The sequence below is a fragment of the Poecilia reticulata genome, linkage group LG13, assembly GCF_000633615.1.
Source record: "Poecilia reticulata strain Guanapo linkage group LG13, Guppy_female_1.0+MT, whole genome shotgun sequence".
Taxonomy (NCBI): domain Eukaryota; kingdom Metazoa; phylum Chordata; class Actinopteri; order Cyprinodontiformes; family Poeciliidae; genus Poecilia; species Poecilia reticulata.
This window is the reverse complement of record NC_024343.1, coordinates 14,304,400-14,323,757: the sequence shown is the minus strand read 5'-3', so window position 1 is coordinate 14,323,757 and position 19,358 is coordinate 14,304,400. Positions and strand designations below refer to the sequence as shown.

General features: G+C 36.0%; 1 protein-coding gene across 2 annotated transcripts in view; it reads right to left on the bottom strand.

Annotated features, from left to right (window-relative positions):
- Nucleotides 1-16,463, bottom strand: part of vps53 (VPS53 subunit of GARP complex) — a 32,689-nt gene extending 16,226 nt beyond the window's left edge. For both annotated transcript variants that reach the window (XM_008425566.2, XM_008425567.2), the window contains exons 1-10: nucleotides 16,318-16,463; nucleotides 15,978-16,058; nucleotides 14,400-14,449; nucleotides 13,264-13,330; nucleotides 5,863-5,949; nucleotides 5,116-5,231; nucleotides 4,573-4,692; nucleotides 1,986-2,064; nucleotides 1,739-1,882; nucleotides 1,507-1,649 (exon numbers count right to left, since the gene is read on the bottom strand). In XM_008425566.2, coding sequence (XP_008423788.1) covers nucleotides 1,507-1,649; nucleotides 1,739-1,882; nucleotides 1,986-2,064; nucleotides 4,573-4,692; nucleotides 5,116-5,231; nucleotides 5,863-5,949; nucleotides 13,264-13,330; nucleotides 14,400-14,449; nucleotides 15,978-16,058; nucleotides 16,318-16,404 — 974 coding nt within the window. In that variant the 5' untranslated portion in view covers nucleotides 16,405-16,463. The remainder of the gene's footprint in view (nucleotides 1-1,506; nucleotides 1,650-1,738; nucleotides 1,883-1,985; nucleotides 2,065-4,572; nucleotides 4,693-5,115; nucleotides 5,232-5,862; nucleotides 5,950-13,263; nucleotides 13,331-14,399; nucleotides 14,450-15,977; nucleotides 16,059-16,317) is intronic.
- Nucleotides 16,464-19,358: the final 2,895 nt, after the last annotated feature.

Here is a 19,358-nt window from a genome sequence, read left to right as displayed (position 1 = left end):
CTGGGGGAGTGGCAGAGGAGGGCTGCTCTGTGAGGCAGAAGCTCAGAAGTTTGGAAACTGCAGCTCTGAGGAGAAGCTGCGCCCGGAAAGCGGCGCTGGCGTTTCCACGCAGGCATTTTCACGCAGGCGTTTTGAACAGAAAAAAAAAGGCTGCTGCGGAAAATCCAGGTATGTTTTTGATGAGGGAATAAGATTATAACATAATGTAAGGTTAAAAAAAGACGATTTTACACAATACTGCGGTTTTAACAACCTGCTGAAGAGAACTCTCTTATCTCAGTGTTGCTTTATCATAGCATGGCACCAAAGAAAAGGATAAAAACCGACTCGAAAAACGCATTGTCATTATGGTCATTATGGTTCGGTCGATGTTAAAATGTCAGTCTTCTTGTAAACGATACTGACGGGCCTTTTCCCACGCTGTGTCAAAATTGGTTTCAAGGTTTAATTTACCATCTTCAACTGTCCCAAGATATTTGTAAGACTGCACTCTCTCAATGTCTTGAACTTTGATTAAAGTGACCAGTGCACACGTCAAATTATTTTAATTCAAAGGCACTCACAGTGGTTGTGCAAAACTTTTTAGAAATATAAAAACGTAACTAAACTAAAATGAGGCGCAACAGTTGTTTACAAAATCATGGTTTCCTTTTCAGTTCGTTTTCTCATTTCATGTTACCACCATTGATGCCACCTTGTTCTAAATTCAACTTTTTCCCCCAGCTGTCCACATTGATGCCTATGAGTATTCCTCTATCTGTAGTTAGACCTTCTGCAGATGATACTTGCAATTTTCCTTCATTCAAGCCACTTTTGAACAACCTGTTACAGGCAGAACTGTTGCCTTTATCCCACTTTGATGGTCTGTGTGAGAGGCACCGACATGAAATTGGTGAAAAACTGTTTGTGAGCCTTGATGTTAACAGAGGAAGAATTCACAGAACTGAACAGAGAGGGCACAGAAGCTGTTGTGTTGCAATGTCAGACTTCTGGTTTCAAAACATCACTGCGCTTTAAAAAAGCACAAGAGGGGGTTGCATTACAACAATTTAGCTTGACTTAGCAAGAGCCAGCAATGACAGACTCATCCGAGTGGTTTTATGGTGAAAGGAGCTTCGGTTGCAGCCAGAAGCAACACACAGAGGCCAAAGCCGCTGCGTACTTTCAAGCACGCAGAGGCTTGAAAAGTTGAGGGAAAAGATGGAGAAGTATCAACACTGGGTCAGTGCTTATGTGGGCCATTGACTTCAACTGCTGAAAAATTTTTTTACTCGTTCCAGGAGTAGAAACTCATCAGCAATTCAGATCAATTCATAATGCTAAGGATTGGAAATGACAAGTTTCTTCAATGTCTGTGCATTATTTGTTTTACTGTTTCCCGTCACTTTCTTCCCTCTGTCTGTATAAATGATTAGCACTTAGAGCAGTCACAAACTATGCAATTAATTCCCCAAGCTTTGTTTGAACACCCGTGATTTTTGTGTGTTTTTGTTTTTTTTTTTTTACTTGGTGATGTGGCAGAACTCCACAGCGATTCGCTCCGTCATGCACCACTCTTCAGGAAACATGCGACCATATTTTTCCTCGTAGTCTACCAGCTGTCGCTTGATCCAAGCATAGCGGCGATCAATCTTATCCAGCCAGGCGACCTAAAAAACGGAGGGGACAATAAATAAGCTTTTTATTCAGGCGCCAATTGTGCACAGCGAGATTAAACAAACATTTATTTTAGTCTCACGTCTTGATTTTCCTGGAAGAGAACCAGATACTCCGAGAGGTGCTGCCTGATAAACTTTTTGATGATCTCCTGTTTGATGCGCGGGTCGAGTACGTTCGCCACCAGGCAGGCATCTCTGAGGACATTACTGGGTCCACCGGGTCTCTGTGCGGACGCATTTAGACATCAAAGTTAGTCTCCTTACTTGAGGATAAGGGGGAAAAAAGGAACATGAAAATAAGGATTTTTCTTTATATAACATGTTTACCTTGGAGCCTTGAGCAGGAAAGGCTTCTTCAAAATCTGCCAGAATCTGAGTCCCCAGCTCACTCTGTGCTGCCTTCACTCTTTCAGAAACAAAACAATTAGATTGGGCTGTTAATTGTTCTCCAAAGCAGCTCGGCTCAGCATTTCAGAAGAGTTAAAGCATTATTCTGCTGGATGTGACTATCAATTAATTCCACTCCCTAATTACTGTGGCAGAGACTTTTTATGGCTAACAACCAAATGAAAGATCATTTGGCTTAATTAATGTACAAACATTAAATACAAGGACACCGATGAAAAATGTAAAAGTAAAATAATGCAACCCTAAAGCTGTGCTCAGTTAATGATGAATCTGTAGCAGCCTTTCATCTGGGCCCACTAGTGGAATTAGCAATGCAAAATTTAGCATAAACTGGAAGGAGAGAAGAGCAACTATTGCATTTAGACACCTAATGGGCTGCAAGTTATTTGTTCTGTTTGTCTTACAAACAAACAAGCACACATTAGATCATATTTTATAAGTTGCTGAAAAAAAGTTACTATGTAAATGAATTGGCTGCTTAATAAAACAAGACAAAGTACTAAATATCACATACGATGCACTCTGAGAAAATACATAAAAAGATTAATTTCAAAATCCCGAAACAGATACCAACACAGAAAATAGAAGAATGTCTAAATTACCGTAATAACATTGATGTACAACGTAATTATAAGAAAACAGCAATTAAAAATATAAATAAATAAATAAAAAGAAAGAACCTTGAGATTATTTTTGGAAAAAAATCAACATTCTGCCTCTCAGGTTTTCAGGTGTCCCGTTTCACAGGAAAGAGCTATGATAAGAAAATATCACCTTCGTTTTAATTTAGGTATTATGAAAAGACACCTTCTAGAAAATCCTGATAGTGTTTGTTGGAAAAAAGCAACTCTGCTAAATATGTACGGTGAATGCATTTAAGAATCATTAAACTAACCTCATTATTTTACAACACAAACATGGAGCCAAAAATGAAAGAAAAAACCTCATCACTAATAAACACTAATCTTCCATGGTGACAGATTTCATATGCATTTAAGAATACATTTGATTAAAAGATATAAATAATTTATTAATTATACATAACTGTTTAATTCCCTAGCAGCACATTTAAACTTTATAATGGATTATAAAAGCTATACATTATCACAGGCAGGGCTGCTTTGGGTGAAACTTCAATGTTCCTGGCTAATCTTCTCCAATGCAACACTTACTGACAAAGTTTAGCTGCAGAAGCTCAAATTGGCAAGAGCTTAACTCAGAACTTGAGGCTTAGAAGTATATAAAAAAAAACATATCATTTATGTCCCATTCATTAAATCAATCCTTTACATACATTTTAAGACAGATGCCTACAACTGCCTGAAAAAAACTCTCTTTTTTTTGTGCATTGGATATGTAACCCCATTATTTTTTGATTTTGACATGTATTTCTTTATTAGTCACACAGGGAATTAAACTTTTACTTTTATTTTATCCTTGTTCCTTCATATTTATATTTTCAGTTTCTTCACTGAGAGCAAAGTGAAACAGAAGCCCGATTCCACGTGTGCACAAACTTTGCGAACGAAGCCGATTCTTATTCAGATCCTTCCAGATCAGCCCATGTTTGTCAGACTGAAGCAGCCCTGCCTTGATGTTTGTCCCTTACTTGTGTTTCCCGTCGTCCACAGCAGAGCTGCAGCTGTTATTTGGTATGAAGACTACCTACCACACCTCAGTCAAAGCAGAACAGAAGGTCTTTCTTATAAGTTTATACAAATAAAAAGTCTTTAAAAAAAAAAAAAAAGCATGATTATGAAACTGGTCAATGTGACCAAAGCAGATTCCGTCTTTGGAAAATATTGGTATAGATGGAAAGAGGATAACAAAGACCTTTTATGTTTTGTGAGTGTTTATAGAACTGTTTGTTCAAACCAGACAGCAACATATTGTTGCAAGTGACTTCAGAGTAAACAAACATCCCCAAGTGGGTAAAAGCCTTACAGAAAAGCACCAGGCATGACATTTGATCTTAAGCACATACAATTTACACTCACATAAATAATCCTATTTATTCAGAGACAAAAACACACCCTGCGAAATGGGTGTCGGTGCCATCTTAAAATAAATAAAAAAATATGTTGGAATAATGAGGGCCCATTCAGATGGTTTCCTTCCTGTGTTTTCCTACATGTGCAGCACAATGTTTCTATGTGCGTATATCTGCATAAACAGGATGTAATACACAGAGCCCCTCCCCAAACAAAGGAACCACTTTTCAACAGTTCAGAAGAAGAGATGAGGAACATTTTCAGCAGAGAGAGGAAGGGAGGTCACCCTCTGGCTGCTGGAAATGAGCTCCAGAGTTATGCTGATCACCAAACACCCAAGTGTATAAGAATGCATGCGTTTGTGTGTGTGTGTGTTTGTGTGTGTGTGTGGGTGTGGGTGTGTGCGTGCRYGTGTGTGCGTGCGCGCGCGCGCGCGTGTGTGTGTGTGTGTGTGTGTGTGTGTGTGTGTGTGTGTGTGTGTGTGTGTGAAGGGGGCAGGGATATAGCAGTGTTACCTCTCTGAAAGCTGCCTGATCTGGGGTATGCCCATGTATTTTTGGAAGTGTTCAAGCACATTAACCACTCCCTGCAGCAAGTTGGCCACCTCTCCATACTGCCGCTTTCTGGTCATGGCTCTAAAATGAGAAAAAAAAAATGTTTTATTAATAAACATTTGCTTAAATAGTCCATCGCTACATCTTTATTATTAATGTATCAAAAATACTGCAGTGAAAGATCCTTAAATTTAAGAAATAAAGATGTATCAGGAACTTGTAGGAATAGTGTTCACAGTTTAGTACCAGTTTTCTTGAAACAAGAGGAAAATCTGCAGCATATTCCTATTTTTAAATGAAATGACATATTCTATCACGTAATGGAATGTCTTTCCGCTACTTTTGTCTCTATTAAAAATTAAACTATGAAACTGAGTATTTGTGATAGACTGCTGGATGCAAGAACTCGCATCACACTAACAGCTGGTATTTCCAAATCCATACATGCAATCCCATGGATAAGAGAGGACGTAGTTTAGGACAAATAAGATAGGGTGCACCCACTCCAAAGAGTCGACACCCCCCGCCAACATGTGCAGGTGGTTGAGGGTGGTTATGGAAGTAGTGAGGTGGCGCTTGGCATGATCCAGCTGCTTGATGTCCCTCGTTATCTCCTTGACCTGCGCAGCGCAAGACAGAGAATCAAATTTTAAATAGAGGAGAAGGCCCAATAAGCAAATGTAAACCCCTCCAACACTTTTTGCTAACAACCATGGAAAACCCCTATAATTAATAAGTCAAACTCCAACTAAGCACATACACATAAAGGGTGTTTTTTTTTGGCAAAAATAGCATACTGCAAAAAAAGAATAAGAATAAATGAATTCATTTCAAGGCTTTTTACCCATCTGTGCAAGGCGTGCCAATGTTGAAATAGTGAAAAACAAAGCATTTTTGCTTCTTTTAGAATGAAAAGGCATACTATGTACAAAGATCTGCATGCCCATTCCACCTACAGCACCTCCGACGCTATTATTCCAGTACTTACCCAACCCACTGACCTTTCTATGAATCTTACTGGGATGAAAGCACACACACACACGCACACACACACCCACGCGCACACGCATGCACACACACGCAGTAATGCTTATAACAGCGACACAGATGGAAGGTGCATTACCTTAACTTATAAATAACATTATCAACACTGCTCTCCATTCTCAAAGAAATAAAAGCTGCATCTCCCATGTGCCACAGAAAACACATCCTGACTGATTCATGTTTTTGTGCGTGTTTTGCTGTGCGTACCATTTGTTCCGACTTCTCTGCCTTGTCCTTAATGTCTTTGATTTTGCCAAAGAGTTGCTGGATGGCTATCTGGGCCTCCTCCAAAGCCTGCAGAACACAAACACAGCAACACTAAACACACATTCAGAGGAGCCTGCATTGATTAGTTACCGCACGACAATTATTATAGGCACTCCATGTCGCAAAGTCTTTGAAAATAGATATTATGCCACCCACAATCGAGTTTTATGCTTGAAGGCACATCAAACAGATTGGCATTCAACAATAAAAGACTTGGAAAGCCTTGAGGTCTAATGCTTGTGGCCACTTTAAATGATTGATGGAAGTCCAACTCTTTTGAAGCAACGTGTTTTTTGTCCTGTACTTTACCTAAACTGAGTGCATAAACTGTGTAGCAGTTAAGTGCAAATAAATTGCAGGATCTACAAAAAAAAAAAAAAAGTACAAATACAGGTTGCATGCTGTGAATTTGCTGACATGAGACATCTGTGTTTCCTCCTCGTTGTTTATCGAAGATGCAGATATAGCCAAATGCATGTAACATTAATAACCACCCAAAAAAAGTTGCAGAATTGGGAAACAGACAAATTCCCTGCACACTTTTTAGTAGCATAAACTGCCTTTTGTGTCTTTAATTTAAAGTATTTTCATTGACTGAAGCTCTGCTGGTTAAAAACATCCAGCTGTACAAATGTTAAAAATACTCAGCTGAGTAAAACAGTGGAAACATTGATCCCATTTCTGTTTCAAGTAAAATCAATTACATAATGTTATGCAGTTTTTGTTTATAACCTTTGTGTCTTAATTAAGGTGAAATAATCCAGGTTAATTTGTACACCGATTACATGCCTACATGCTGCCATTTTGTCCCATATGACTTCCATATAGAATAAATTCAATTAATAACATCTGAAATCTTTTCATTTCTTTTGGGCTTTGATTCCAGTTTGGGCCTGTTAACTTTTTGTAAAATATTACAAATTATGATTAAAATCAAAATAAACTGATGTTGAGGTGGAAAACATTTTCTGCTGGAGTCAAGTAACCACATCTCCTTACAGTAAACTATGAGCAGAACATAGAACTGGTTCATTGTACCAAAAATCATGTTCATTGTGAAATTAAAGGTTTTGGTAACACTTTATTTGAAGGGGGGTGAATAAAACTGTCATGACACTGTCATAATCATGACATAACACCTGTCATGAACATGAATAAGCTTTCATGAATATTTATGACTGTTGTCATAAAGCGTCATTCGGTAAATTATGACACTTCTAATACAAAGTTGACATTATTCAAAATGTCATTACTGATTAAATTTTACCTTTAATAACATAAAGTTACCTAATTTCTAAAGTGCAATCAGAAATACTTTTATAACAAATTTATATCAGTAATGATTTCTTGGTTAATGTCAAGTTGTCATAACAAAGACATTTTGAATAATGTCAACTTTGAGTGTCATAATTTACCGAATGACGCTTTATGACAACAGTCATAAATATTCATGAAGGCTTATTCATGCTCATGTCAGGTGTTATGTCATGTTTATGACAGTGTCATGTCAGTCTTATTCACCCCCCTTCAAATAAAGTGTTACCAAGGTTTTTTGTGTTGTCAAGATTATTTTATTAGTCTAATACCAACCTAGTTAAAATACATTTTACTGATTCTAATGGACAAGAAATGTCAGGATGAGAATTACAATTTTCAAAATAGTTGGTAAACTGGAGAACTATATGCATCAAACTGAACTCACTCTCAATGTGTGTTACTGCTTGTAGATGTTAAGAAAAAATAAGGGACACACTTAAAACTGTAAACTTTAAGAAGCATTTGTAAATTATTCATTGTGGATGTTTGAGTCGAGTCATCAGAAGAATTTGTTTCCTCTATTTAAATTAGTTGGTGTCTAAAATTATGCTGCTAATGTCCTTACCAAGATCCAAAATGAGGGCACCATTCGACATATAATTTGCACATATATTTAACAAGCTGACTAAATATCAAGCATTAATAGGTCTTAAGTTGACACAAGGAGCAAAGGCTAAGCTGAGTATAAAGGCTGCCACTATAAAGGCTAAAGAGATCATTAGCGCTTTTTACACTTCACATACCATTAAACAGCTACAGCTGTAAGATGTTCTCAAGTTTCTCCCATTATCTGATGCGACCAGCTGCTCTTTGATGGTCTGAAACAGAGACTCAGCACTGACATGTAATACCAAGGTAATAAGCTTAATTTGGCCCCGTTGCTGTGGCAGCACCACAGAGGCAACTTTCTCTCTTCGGAGCCTCTCGACATACGCGCACAGAAGGACTGGAAACAGCCAACACCAGCTGTCCGAGGAATTTACCTCTGACAAACAAATGGACAGCAAGCAGGCTTACACAAACGTAAATATGTCGTGTGGTTGACAGGAATTGATTAATTATCCTTTTTCGGGTGTCCGTAGAGACTTGTGGTCAAAATCAGAATTTTTTGCCCTTAAGTGGTACAAAGCATGGTTTAACCTCTCACACTAAGCTGAAAATCTGTATTCCGTTCAGAATGACTATCAAAATAATCTGTCTGTCTGGCAGCACAGCAAGTCTGGTTGTAATTAGGCTTTTGGGAAAAGAGAAGCAAAATCTACCTCTGACTTAATACAATTTTCTTTCTTTTTACATTTCAAGCCACACTTTGGCTGCTGCTGATTAGGGCTATTATTGTAAAAAAAAAAAAAAAAATCATTAAAGGTTAAGTGATTGCTGTTTGATCTGAGTACTGGGAGTGTAGAAGAGCCACTGAATCTTTAAAGAGGCTTCCTGGAGGGGCTCTTGAGCAAACAAATGGCATACAGAAGAGACCGAAAACGTCCAGCGGTGCTAACTCAGCTGAGTGAATCTGGCCCGGTTCCTAGCACCCCTTTGCTGCATTTAGCCCCGAGGAAAGCTCAGAAGATCTCTGCCCAGTAGGCGCCTCCACGCCAGAGATGATATCTGTGTTCACACAGACCAGTGCATCCCTGACATTCAACAAGCTGCACATGTTCCACGGCTCATACAGGCGGTATTGTAAAGTTTAGATAAGACGCAGCGCGGCCTCGTTTTTTAAAAAAAAAAACATTCGAACATGCTTAAGATAAACCATGCTCGTCTTGCTGGCAGACCTCAGCGGAGTTGTCTCGGGGAGAGGGCACATTAAAAGGTACTTCTGCATTTTAAGCTAAACACGGCAGTAAATCAGATCAGCTAAACAGAGATATTTTAGCAGCTGGAACTTTGCCTGAGCAACACCCTCCACCCTACATGTGTAAACATTATAATGGACAAGAGAATAACTCTGAAAATAACTCTCGAGTTAAAATGGTCTATGCAGGCCAAGTCAAAATAACAAAACAACTGTGCGATTTTTCTTTGCTTTTTTTTTTCATGACCATCTGTTTTCCTGACAAAGTGAATAAAGAAATGTATTTTATTACAGTTTGATTTTGTGAAGGATGTTGGATAAAGCGAGGCTACACTGGGAGAAACAATAAACTGAACAAATCTTACACAACAAATCCAGCATATCTAGCATTAATTCGTTTGTCAAAACAGAAATTCATAAAATTTGCAGTACAGAGCAATAAAACGATAAAATAATAATAGTACCCTTTAAATTCAATGAGACAAACGAGACATGTGGCTAAACACATAGTATGTATGTGGCCTCACCTTTACTCAAGCATTTTTACAAGCTGTTAAGAAGACTGCAAACTGTAGTGTGAACTTGGTTTGCATTGTTTTCACGTTGGACTATTAAACAGTTCTGGAAAACCGTTTGTATATCAGTATATTGACAGAAAAGAAGTGTTAATCCTTTAACGCTACCAAATACTTAAGGGAATTCAGTGTTTAGTACTTTGCTATTTAAAAACAAAATCTCATTAGTAAGTTAATGCTTTATTACTTATTTTAATTCGCTTTGTAAACTGAAACCGATATAAAACTGCTCAATACAGAAAAAAATACGATTTTTTATTTTTTTTGTCCATATTGCCTAGCTTTAAGGTTTTTGATATAGTTGGACAGAATATAACTCCCCTAAATGCTCACACCTGATGCATATCTTTAGCAGTTGACAGTGAAACTCCTGGAGCATTGCAGAAACGTCATGTACTGGTAAAACAAGTTTGACGAAATGGGTTTAATCATAAATGGTATTGTCTTTGTAACTTTTCATAATGACAAAAGTCATTGCGAAAGTTAAACTTGCCATCTGACTTGACATCAATTTCACCCAAAAGTTTCAAGTTCACTTGAATAGAAATGTACTTACATTGAATCTGTCCCACTGATAATACCGAATAAATTATGTGAAATTACTAGAAAGTAAAGTAAAAGGTTGAACTGGAACACATTTTAAAAGGATTTCTTCAAAACAGAATTCTTGTCTTTATATATATATATATATTTGCAGGTTTTAAATATTTAAAGCCTTTTCAACTGAGGGGTAAACACTCATGCAGTCAGAGCAGCACCGCTTCATCTGTTAAAGCATATACAATGGATCCAGAGGGGTTGTAGTTGTTTAAATTTGTGCCTCACAACATAAATGGCTCAAAATTCTAAATTATTACTTTGACTGGAGGATAAATGTCTGTAAGTAAACTTCAATTATTTAAGGTCTCCAACAGTTTAACATTAAAATATAAACTGTAGAAGAGTTTAAACTGATATGACTGAATTAGAAGTAATAAAAAAAGAATACAACATGAAATGCTGAGTTCTCTTCATCCACAAAACTCCATCCTGATAAATTAAAAAGTTCAATATCTTTACTGGAGCCTTATTGTTTATGGAATCGCTAATGAAGAGGAAACCAAATAAATGGAGTATAAAACTACCTTCCTACCTGGAAAACATCCCTGCAGTTAAAACATGCCTTAAGCTATTCATTGTTGTTTAATTTTCCATTCCTAATGATTGCCTAACCATCCGGGGCTGAAACTTCAGTGTCTTATACATATTATTATTTAACCATCAGATGGTTAAATAATTGTACAGTAAAATCAGTGGTGGGCAAACCGCTAATATGCTAATCGCACAGCTAATTTTTCATTTAGTGTGCTAACCGTTTAGCCAACCTAGCTTCCCCTAAATTCATTTTTCAATAAGTTCTTAATTGTTACGTTACTTGGCTGTTTTGTAAACTTTCAGTCGAATGAAGTTTGACATCTGTGTTAAAGCTTTGGCTAACTATAAAGAATTCTTCAACTTTATGTTCATGTTCTTGTTTTGAAGTGGGTAAAGGCTATTTGCTCAGCTGTTCCGTTTCCTCTCCACATGTTTGTGTTCTCTTTTCCTCAATGACTTTATTTTAAACAAAAAAACAAAGGGGAACAAAATAAAGCACTGGCAGTAACAAAAAAAGACAAACACAATTCAATATTGTGTTTGTTCAATTAAATAATGTCAATTAAATTGGTGCTTGACTCCTGCATCTCGTCATGTGAAATGTGTGCCCTCGGTACACTCGACACTGTTGCACAGTGGCTTAGGTGGGGATGCACTTATACCGTTGTCTTTCTACAACGATATCCGAGTTGTAGAAAGACAATGCTGGAGTATAAGCACTTACTTCAAAACTTAAGGCAGATACAAACTTCTGCATTAATTGTATTAAAAATAATATTTAAACAAAATTGCCAGCTAGTTTCTGTACATAAAGTCCTAAATGCTTATAATAATGATGTTATATCAAAAATATGATTCCTTTATGTCATTCTTGGACAAAACAGGCAAACGATATTGTCTCTTGTTTTGTGTGTCAGCAAAATGCCATAAATGCAAGTAAAATAATCAGTTAATGGCTTATATGAATTGGCATGTAATGTTAATGCTAGCACCTTGATATAATTTTCATTGTTGATCACTATTTGTTTACAAATACTACAGATAAAACAGTGGGGGAGCATTACGCCTTTGTAAAGAGCAATACAAATAAACACACTGTAATTAAGAGAAACAAATGTAAACATTACATTACGCAGCAGGGATAACATAAATGCGAACTCCAACAGCAACCGAAGTCTGATCACTGTGACATTTCCACGCTTTTTCACTCAGTGAGCTTATTACTGTCTGCCTCCCTGAAGGCAAAAAAAAAAAAAAACCCCTAAAGGGAAAACACTCTCCAGATCTCATTCACTTTCTCTCGCCGACCAACTTGCTCCTTCCTTTCTTCTAAATAAATGTTACCATCTTAGGTTTCAACCTTAATATTTTACTCAGCAAAGTAATGGAGCTCAGTCAACAGCAGAAATGACTAAAATTGCTGATGCTGTTGGTTCTGTGCTGCTGCTGTCTCCCCTGCTTGAAATGAGCCTGTTTCCATCTGCTGAAAGAATTTTTTCCTCCTGGAAATGTTGAAATGGCTCTGTGGGGTTGGAAAAACAAACTAAAATTATTGTATGTGACTGGCTAATGTTATTGGTCTGGATGGAGACTTTAGAGGGTTTCCGCTGCTAAACGGTAGCTGACTGTGAAAAAGGGGCCACCGTGCTGGGCTCCCCAAAGACAATGTACACCCAACGTTAACCGGTGAGAACACGCGATAATAATGAGGCTGGTGTTAGTTTCCCTCTAAGCCTTGATTAAATCAGCTTGAGCTCCTCTTTAACACCGTGCCCTGACAATCAGAGAGATAAATGCAAACATGTGAAGAATGTGAGGATCTACACATGAGAATCTATTTCCCAGACATGTTTTCCGTGAAGAGGCAGACTGAGCTGCAGGAATTATGGATCTGAGTCATGTTGTCCTTTTCCATGGAAGCAATATGGGAGAGAAGAAAGTCACAAAGGAGTGCCTATTTTTCCCCTCTTTCGTTACATCACAGCCACCATTCTAACAGTAAGGAAACAATATTAGTTGAAACATGCCAGTTAGTGCCTACATCTGATATATGTTTATGTTATTAATCTCTAGTCTTTGCCAAGAGTGGAAAATGAAATCCAAATGGTATTTTTTTCATATAATCCTAAAAGAATTGCTGTATAATCACAGATTAATGATTTTATGTGTGCAACAATTTTCATGTGTGTTGCAGATGTTCTGTCCATGTAAATGATATACAGCCCAATGGGGTTTACCTGGTTAAATAAAGGAAATTAAATTATGGTTCAGACCAACAAACGTCAGTCTCAAGCAAAAATACACGGCAGAGCTGACAGAGCGCAGCTAGAATGCTTTACCATATCAACCAGCCCAAAATAAGTTATTTAACCTCTTAGCTGTCATGAGGACACCGGCGTCCTCATGGAACCATTTTCTGACAATTCAGTTTTTAATGTGGTGACAAACAAAAATAAAACATGAGCTATGGATCTTTTTTTTTTCCAATGTCATTGAAGGACCTGCAGTTCATTTTACCTGTCTGCCATCCTGTCCCACGTTGGTCTGACCTCTCACTACCGTCCTGATGTCATCGTCTAGTCGCCTGTTAAACGTAGAGCAAAACGTTTGGTAAATGACACTGAGCAATCGATCTGCAAGTATGAACTAGATATGCATTGGAGTATAAAGTAGGTTGGAGATTGCCTGATCTACATTAAAACAATCAACTCTTTAGGATCAGTGAACACACCATACATAAAAGCTATCGGGTAGCGCTGACAATAATTCTTCTCAGAGCAGAAGTTGTTCCTGGGGAGAAATAACTCAGTTTCCCAGTATCAGCGAGATGGGTAAAAGTAAAATCAGAAAAGTGCGTAAGAAGCTTCTAGAAAGGAAACATGGAGGCACATCAACTACGACAACAGTAGGAAACAAGAAGCTTTAAGTGTTGCAGAATTAGACTTAAGAGTTCAATTCTGTTGCCTATGGAACAAAATAGATGACGAAATGTTGGCAGGCGTTCGAAAATATCACAGTCAAGGTAAAGGCCAACTTACTCTAAAGGAAATAGACACACCAGTTAGTGTAAGAAATGTCAACATTGCTAATTTGAAGACTCAAAAGAAAGTTTAAAATATGACCTGTGTAATCATTTTGTCAATGTTCTGAATAAACAGTGGAATCCTGTTCAATTGCAGGGCTGTGTGACACTTTCTATCTAATGCACACAAAGAGTGATGTCACTAAATATAAATATTTACTGTGCAATCACAGTGATGCTCCTTGAGGCTCCTGTATAATTATCCATAGATGAATTCAAGAAGAAACAATTTAAGCAACAACAAAGGATCAGAGATTATTTCCCTTAAACATTGGATGGGACTCCAGTGTTCTGAAATATGTGAACAAAATTAAAAAGAAGGTTAGTGAGGTATAATAATTTCTTGTAAATGACTGTTTTAACTTTATCCAATACCTGAAGGACTTTACTGCACTTGAAGGCTTTAATTGATGCAGACATAGAGAACTGTAACTTTGGACCATTTTTAAGAAAATTGCTGCTTTATTGTACTATGAACATTTTATGGTCAAGAAAGTACAATTTTACACAAAAAAGTAAATAAAAAAAATATTGCCATTTATAGTTCTTAAAGAGTTAACATAAAACTTACCGTATCTTTAGCCGAATTTTGTTTACAACATCATCGATATTCGCCAGAGACTAATGGGGACAAACAAAAACAAGATGTCATAAAAACATGAAATAATCACCCACTCACTGTAAGAGCATCATGTTTCACTTCATTATTTATTATTGGTAGAAAATTTTTTCTTCAGTATTTACACTATCAATTCTCAATGATTACATCATCTAGACAAAAATGCTTTCTTTGATTAATCTCTTACAATAATATTAAAGTGAACACATTACTTTGCGTTACATTTGACAAATTATTGTAGTCTGCACATAATATGTAAGTGAACAGTTAATATAAACACACTTAATGCGCACACACTAAATGTCTATTTAAGCTGCAGTATATAAACATAAAACATAAGATGACTGTTTTTTAAAAGTTATTTTAATGTCTAAGATGAAAGGTGAATTCAACAATTGGAAAGAAATCATTTTAACACTTTTACAGTGATATGTAAATTTATATTTTTCACTTATATAGAACTACACAAACATCAACTTAATGTAGTTGCTGTAGTGCCATCAATTAAGGTACCTTATTTAAAAACAAATAAAGTAATAATAAAAAAAGAAATATAGGATTACACTGACCCCTGATGGAGGCGGAATATATATACGCATTAATTATGTTATAAAAAAACTTGTCTAATAATTCTTCAAATCTGGCAAAAATAAATAAATTGCTATGTTGCTTAATCAACAATAAAAAGACTGATTGATAAATTTGTGTTTACCAAGACAATACAAGTAAGTAAAAACTTTGAACATTTATTTGATTCCCTTATGAGTACTTGTTTGTTCTGAGGACAGATTCAGTCCCAGTGGGTTTGGACAATTTGCGCTTTATGAATCACTACAATTCCACATGTATGTTAACTTTACATTAGCTGACGTACTCTGTTTCTTTATTTAGTTTATTTAGTTCATCATATCTGTGCAACAGTGGGATTACTATAGTCCCAAGGACATAGCTGCCAAATCTGGCAATGTCTTTTTCTGAAGTTTCATCAAGTTCCTCCAAACATTATTCAATCTGTGTCAATAACATATAAACAAAAACATTATAAAAATGCTAAAGAAACAGACTATTTTGTCTATTTTAAACTAAGTTAATAAACATTGCATGTGTATAACTTGACTTACAAATGCAACTTTGCAGCTTTTTTGCTAACTTTTCACTCAGTTTTTGCTCTTCAAAGAAGCAATAACTGTTCAATTTGACGAAGCTGTTGCTGCCAATAACTCCATATTGTCACTTTATAGATGATACACTTGTGTGATGCTCCAGAGATGTAAAAACCCCACAATCTGATAAACCAATTCATGCTTCAGTTTTCCTCTAATTGCTACACTTATATGACCTCTAAACTTTTACTGCGCTGACATTTTTTGCTTTTCTTTCCATATTTCGAGCCATATAAAAGAAAAAAAAAGTCTATTTTACCACATATTACAAATTTCAAGATGTTTGTTATTTATCAAAACAATGACTAAGGATTATTATTCCTGAACCATTTCGTTTCAGTGTCGACTTGGAACAAAATGCCTGTACCTGCTCGGTGGGGAAGAGTGTGTTGATGTACTCCACAGCATTGAAGTCTGCTCTGTCCAGAGGGTCCTGGCTGGGGAAAACCTTTCAAAGACAAACGGTATTTAGTTAACTAACTAAACTAAAAGTCTACCTGTGCACACTACATTTAATTTTCAGACTGAAATTCTAAGCAGTTAATTCTAACCAGCTATATTGCGGTATAATTTTATTTTTTGCCAGCAAAACCCTATACAGTAAACCCTGTTAGCAGGGTGCGTTAGCCTGCTAACAGATCAATCTACATTATAACAACAGCGAGAATAATGTGTTTTCTGTTAAATTCACGGGACCAAACGGCTACCTGTTCAATGGCTAGTTGCACCTCTGGAGTCAGATGCAAAATTGCCTCTAAATCTTCGGTAAATTCAAATTCTTCTTCCTCCATCATTGTCAAAACAAAACTAAGCTATTCGGCTCAGCACTTCCTGGGTTGCGTGATGACGAAGCACCTTGCACGGTGACGTAAGTGTGGCGTTTCAAAACTGTCGAAAAACAGACCAGTAACGCCATTATTCAATAAACTAACTATTTAATAAGTTCTATAATTTGTCCTCAGTTATAAAAAAACTGTAAACAAACACGGAGATAATTTATTAAATGTCGAATAATCTAATTATGCTGCTAATAAAAATATATTTATTAAAAACATAAATATATTACTATTTCATGGTTGCATGCTGAGTTTATTACAGCCTTTTAATTGTCCTAATTAAAATCAGTCAGCTGCAGTATCACTCTAGTAGATATAATTAATGTGAAGTTGATTTGCTGTGTAGATTAACTAAAATGACAAGCAGATCATTTAGCAATGACGAAATAATTAAACAGAGGGGGAAATATGTATTCAAACATAAAGGTAAATTTAAGTTATGAATTAATGTATTAATGTATTCAAATACAATTAAGTAATTGTGAATACAGTTCTTTATTAAATGCATTTATTTAACATCTGTATTCTTCTTTTTGATGATAGAAGTCTGTTAAGTGTGTTGTAAGGATTATAGATTGACAGATTACAACTGATACAGATTACAACTAAAATCTGAACATTAGAATGAATTTTTACAATCTAGTTATAGTTATTATAATACACAATATTATTCCTTTTCCAAAATTAAAACATCCAAACATTAGCTGAATTATTTTTGGGACTTCAAGGACATCTTCCCTTGTATATTGTCATAAACAATCAACTGTCCGCAAATTCAGATAATCCAATTTGCATTATTTACAAACTGGTCAGGAATCCTTGTAAAAAATAATCATCTTATTTAAGGTAACTAAACTAATGATTGCAATTTTTTTCTTTACAGGTTTATTGAGATAAAAAGGAACACTTATGTATTTTTTTAGAGTAGCTAGTTGCAATTCTGTTACAACATGATGATGTGCCAAAAAATTTAAAAAAATCAAGCTTATCTGATCATTTATTAATGTTAGTAGACAGATTATGTTACTATCACAATAATATTTAAAATATATTTAGTTATTATTAGTTACAAATGCTTGTGATTATTTTTTTAATGAACATAAAACCAGACTCAAAATTTTCTCAAGGATTGACACTGAATACATGTTGAAATATAGTAAATTCTCTTTGAACATCCTGAAATAGCAGTAATATTAAATGTGTATAATTTCATTGTTGCTACCTTAAGAAATACAAAGTTTGGTTCAAACTGGAAGGCAAAACCTATATTGATATTATATTAACATTAACCATTTAATGAGTAATGTATGGCTAGTTCCTTGTTTAAGCAAGAAACTCTTCAGGGACAAAAGCTCACTCAACCAAAGAATCAATTTCATGCATTGTAGTAATGATGGTTACTTTTTTTATTCATGTGTCCTTCAACCTCAAAAAGCCATTTGCAACTCCCAGCAAAGTTTATATTCCTTTGACTCACCAGTTACCATTAACAAAATAATGTTTGCTGCTCAAGACTTTGGAAGAAATTTAGAACTTCAAACAGGTGCCATCTTTTTGAGAGAAGAGGCTTAAAGTTATTAAAACTAAACTTTAAAAGAAAATGTGTCTCACCCAGAGGGATGCCTGACAACGCATAGTTATTATCAGTGAGAGGCATACATTGAGCCTTAAATGAGAATTTTCTGTGTCATTACAGCAGGTCTCAAATCACTTTATGGGTAACTTGATGGGTAATTAAGTTATAGCTTAGCATATGCTGCTACAGCTGGAAATTAAAAAAGATGATGGTGCTGATATAGCTTTTATAATTTCCACTGCAGTCTAAATGGATTGAGAACCCTTTGTCCTTTCCAAAGCTGTCAAGCTTCTGTTTAAGACTTTCATAAAAAGAACAATCTCAAACTCCTGGGTTGATCTGAAAAGATCTTTTTGTCTGTGATGACAATAGTGCAACAGAACAACTGGCTGCTCAGCAGGGCTGGACTGGGACCAGAAAATAGCTCAGGCATTTTTGGCCCTCCATGACTATTTATACAATATATTTGAAGGTACAAGGAACACCATAGGCTGTATATTGCACGTTGCGTTGTTTCAAAAGTAAAAATAAAGCCTGTTCGATAAAATACATTTGCTCAATGAATCACTCTTAAGCTCGGACTCCTCGGCAGGAATGTTTAGACTAAGATTGGAGGTATTTGAGAGTCTTTGAGGATATGGGCCCAGTTGATTAAGTTTGTATCCTAATGTCACAAACTGCTCTTCCTATGACAGTTGGCCTAATATGTTTAAAAATTTTAAATGGGCTCTATTGATATTTTTGCAATATCAATAGATTAAAGTACAGAAAAGTATATTCATTTCAGCAATTCCAAAAGAAATGGACGCGCTACGGCCTTGTCATTTTACATAATGGGGTATTTGTGTGAAGAATTTTGATCAAAGAGTTTATATAATACAATTTGGAATAAAGTTGCTGCTCTGCAACCCCAGAACCAGGAGACCCGAGTGGTCTGGAGGGTTGATACAACAACAGCAGATCTTTAGTATAATTTGGTGTTAAGCCATTGAGCAATTTATTGTGGTGTCTTGTGTAATATTGTGTCTTGTCATGGTGTCATTTATAAAAAAAAAAAGACACCATCTTAAAAAATAGAATATGTCCAGGAAATTTTTACTTCTTGAGTCTTCCTGAAATATATCATATTGAAAAGCAACCAAGATTAAATGAAGAAGAAAAGGATGAAAAACCAAGCAGGACCGAGGAGAAGCGCTTCCTGTTGCCACATCTCTATCCTTGTTATGGAGGATATCTCTTCTCTCTGCTAGTCTTTCTGGTATCTTCCATTCTTAAGACACTGTTAGACTCACTAAAAGTTCTCCTTTTCTTTGTTTGCTATGCTTCTCACAAGGCC